Raw genomic sequence first — 4,038 nt, 5'->3', positions numbered from 1 at the left:
CTGAGTGTTTAGTGCTTTTTGAGGTCGTTTCAATTATTTAAAAGTTATACATTAAATGCAGTAACAGACTAAAACAAAAGTCCCATGATGGTGACTGCCCATCAGTTTACCAAACGTCATTTATATATTACTTGTTTGATATTTCATTTGCTTAGCTGCTGTTTTAGTTACTGAAGTGCATACATTTGTCATTACCAACTATCAGGTAGAGCTCATGTATCCCTCTTGAATTATGTCTGTAGCAGGAGTAAAAGAGAAACAGACCGCGTATGCGCTCAATGGATAATGGTCATTGTAGTTAATTACCTTCTGCGTTAAACTGTATAAAACTACAACTCCCTAAATCGTCGTTTGATCTGATTTCTCTAGAGAAACTGCGAACAGGAAGAACGAAATTTAATTCAAATTGAACCGATGTAGGTCAGTTTTTCGATTATTTTCTCAGCACTGGAAACAAGGTCGTTAGATAATTCAGCTGCAGGAGTGCGGCTCCTGAACACTTCATTGGGTACAAACTACACATCGCCTTTGTTTCATCAGATTGTCTGGAGTCCACCCGAACCTGTCACAACGAGATGTAGAGACACAGTACACATAGTTATCTAGTTCATTTGTGGTCTCGACAAACTAGGCAAAGGTAATCGCCATGTCTTTTGAGAACTACGGTTGGTATATTGGTTAGCCAAGTTCCCCCAACAGTAGTGTAATGGCTATTGTTAGCATGCTCAACCCTGTCGCAAACACTTAAGGTAAGCTCAAACATTGATTTTACTCACTTGTTTATAACCTTCGAATGGATACAAAACGTGACAAGATGTATCAAAAGAACATTTATTGCAACCTAAAGAATTTTAAGCGCGAAAAAACAGCACATTTTCAACAAAGGAAAATAGGAATGGAAATTTAACAATTTTCAGAATGTGTGGGTGGCCCTTAAAAGGGCCTTTTGGTTGAAGAGTTCGGTGGAGGTTTATTTAAATCGCCAACTAATATTCTTGGGACTGTGAGGAAGCCTTCTTTCCCGCCTTCCCGCTTGGTGCAGCGGCCGCCCCTGTCTTCTTTGGTAGCAAAACAGCCTGGATGTTGGGCAACACACCTCCCTGGGCGATGGTTACACCGCCGAGTAGTTTGTTCAACTCCTCGTCGTTACGAACAGCCAGCTGTAGATGGCGGGGGATGATACGGGACTTCTTGTTGTCCCGAGCGGCATTGCCAGCCAACTCCAGGATCTCAGCCGTCAGGTACTCGAGGACAGCAGCCATGTACACGGGAGCACCAGCACCTACTCTGTGAGCGTAGTTGCCCTTCCTCAGCAGGCGATGGACACGACCTACAGGGAACTGAAGACCAGCGCGGGAGCTGCGGGACTTTGCCTTAGCGCGGGCCTTTCCTCCGGTTTTTCCTCTTCCAGACATGATGCAGATTCTCAAGACTCAGGTATAACAGAGATCAAACAGGCTGTGGTTCAAGGAAATAATGAACGCTAAAGGAACTACTGCGGAATATAAACACTGCAATTTAATCCCGCCTTCAAATCCTATTGGATATTGAAATGAGAAGGCGCATATAATTGGCTTTGAGTTGTAACTGCTTGAAAGAGATGAACCCTCATTGGCCTGAATGTTCTGTGCATATCAGAGTAGTTGAGGACCGTGTTTGATTGGTTTGTTGTGTTTATCGCTGTTGTCATTGGATCACATTGCTCTCTCAAATTTGGGGGGAAATGTCACGCCAATCAAATACCCTCCCTCCCTATTTTAATTTTTGGTGGAAAGCCAGCAGTCTATGAAGACGAAACAATTATTTGTTACATGAATCAGCGTGTTTGTAGCAAGGTATATCACAGATGAATTTGGTAAACAACGAATTGTTGGGGAGCGGGGGTAGAGCTACTGCTACCAACGACAGAGAGACATATTAATGGCGTCTTTTTGTAGGCAATGAATGGTTCGTTGGACAAAGCCTATGAGGAAAATGGATGGTGTTTTTGGATGAACGCCGTTCGGTCTATGGTTAACACAGGTTTAGGCATCTTATATGTTTTGTTCTATGAGGTAATCTTCATCTAACCTCACTTTTTTGAATTTTGAAGAATTTAGAATATGTAATAATACAAACAAATCACAAATGCTTCATAATTCGTAAAGGTCATGTTAACTGACTGCCATTATATCATAGATCAAAACAAAGAAGATCTCATAAGCACGGTGGGAAATTTAACTTTTTCTTTCAACAGCCAATGTGGTAGGTAACGTTAGATACAAAAAATCTAGCAGACACTCAGATTTTTACCTATCAAAATAATACTTTGCTCCATAATTACGCAATGAAAATACATAAACAACGGTGAGCATGCTTTCTGATGTTTAAAAGATCATGTATTACTATTAATAGGGTATAATGTTTAATAACATTTTTGTGACCTGCCTCAATGTGTTAAAATAAATAATTTGGATCCAATAATAAAAAGATAAACATCAAGAATCAATAAAGTGCATGTCCTTCCACAAAATGCTGAGTGATACAGCTTATTCATTATTATTATTATCAATGATGTTGCTCTTGCTGCAGGCGATTCCCTGATCCACCTCTACGCAGACGACACCATTCTGTATACTTCCGGCCCTTCCTTGGACACTGTGCTATCTAACCTCCAAACCAGCTTCAATGCCATACAACACTCCTTCCGTGGCCTCCAACTGCTCTTAAATGCTAGTAAAACCAAATGCATGCTTTTCAACCGTTCGCTGCCAGCACTCGCACGCCCGACTAGCATCACCAGCCTGGATGGTTCCGACCTAGAATATGTGGACATCTATAAGTACCTAGGTGTCTGGCTAGACTGCTAACTCTCCTTCCAGACTCATATCAAACATCTCCAATCCAAAATCAAATCAAGAGTGGGCTTTCTATTCCGCAACAAAGCCTCCTTCACTCAAGTCGCAAAACTTACCCTTGTAAAACTGACTATCCTACCGATCCTCGACTTTGGCGACGTCATCTACAAAATAGCTTCCAATACTCTACTCAGCAAACTGGATGCAGTTTATCACAGTGCCATCCGTTTTGTTACTAAAGCACCTTATACCACCCACCACTGCGACCTGTATGCTCTAGTCGGCTGGCCCTCGCTACATGTTCGTCCCCAGACCCACTGGCTCCAGGTCATCTACAAGTCTATGCTAGGTAAAGCTCTGCCTTATCTCAGTTCACTGGTCACGATGGCAACACCCACCCGTAGCACGCGCTCCAGCAGTTGGATCTCACTGATCATCCCTAATGCCAAAACCTCATTTGGCCGCCTTTCCTTCCAGTTCTCTGCTGCCTGTGACTGGAACGAATTGCAAAAATCTTTGAAGTTGGAGACTTTTATCTCCCTCACCAACTTTACACATCTGCTATCTGAGCAGCTAACCGATCGCTGCAGCTGTACATAGTCCATCGGTATATAGCCCACCCAATTTACCTACCTCATCCCCATACTGTTTTTATTTATATACTTTTCTGCTCTTTTGCACACCAGTATCTCTACCTGTACATGTTCCTCTGATCATTTATCACTGCAGTGTTAATCTGCTAAATTGTAATTATTCACTCCTATGGCCTATTTATTGCCTACCTCCTCATATGCCTTTTGCACACAATGTATATAGATTATTATTCCCCCACTATGTTATTGACTTGTTTATTGTTTACTCCATGTGTAACTCTGTGTTGTTGTCTGTTCACACTGCCATGCTTTATCTTGGCCAGGTCGCAGTTGCAAATGAGAACTTGTTCTCAACTAGCCTATCTGGTTAAATAAAGGTGAAATAAAATTAATACAAAAAAAATTATAGTTCAGGGGTCTATGATGATTTTTTTAAAACTCCAGTTCTATGAGTGGCGGGGAGCCCCATAATGCAGCTCTGCTCTTGTTGGTTTACCCTGCTGCTGAGGCAGTGAGTAGCCTGAGAAATGTATTATGCACACACCTGCAGCAAATGGGAGTACATGTGTCCCTATATATGGGGATTGCCTCCCCACAATCAGCCTCCT

General features: G+C 42.1%; 1 protein-coding gene across 1 annotated transcript; it reads right to left on the bottom strand.

The window, feature by feature from the left end:
- Positions 1-817: 817 nt before the first annotated feature.
- Positions 818-1,486, bottom strand: LOC124005195 (histone H2AX). The gene has a single exon (XM_046314202.1). The coding sequence runs from the start codon at positions 1,413-1,415 to the stop codon at positions 987-989; it is 429 nt and encodes a 142-aa protein (XP_046170158.1). The 5' UTR covers positions 1,416-1,486; the 3' UTR covers positions 818-986.
- Between the last annotated feature and the right edge of the window lie 2,552 nt (positions 1,487-4,038).

This window comes from Oncorhynchus gorbuscha, linkage group LG02, assembly GCF_021184085.1.
Source record: "Oncorhynchus gorbuscha isolate QuinsamMale2020 ecotype Even-year linkage group LG02, OgorEven_v1.0, whole genome shotgun sequence".
Lineage (NCBI taxonomy): Eukaryota > Metazoa > Chordata > Actinopteri > Salmoniformes > Salmonidae > Oncorhynchus > Oncorhynchus gorbuscha.
The sequence above is the reverse complement of the archived record's forward strand: the minus strand, read 5'-3'. Positions and strand labels throughout refer to the sequence as shown.

Coding starts and splice junctions, on each gene's coding strand:
- LOC124005195 (XM_046314202.1), bottom strand. CDS start 1,415: ATGTCTGGAAGAGGAAAAACCGGAGGAAAGGCCCGCGCTAAGGCAAAG.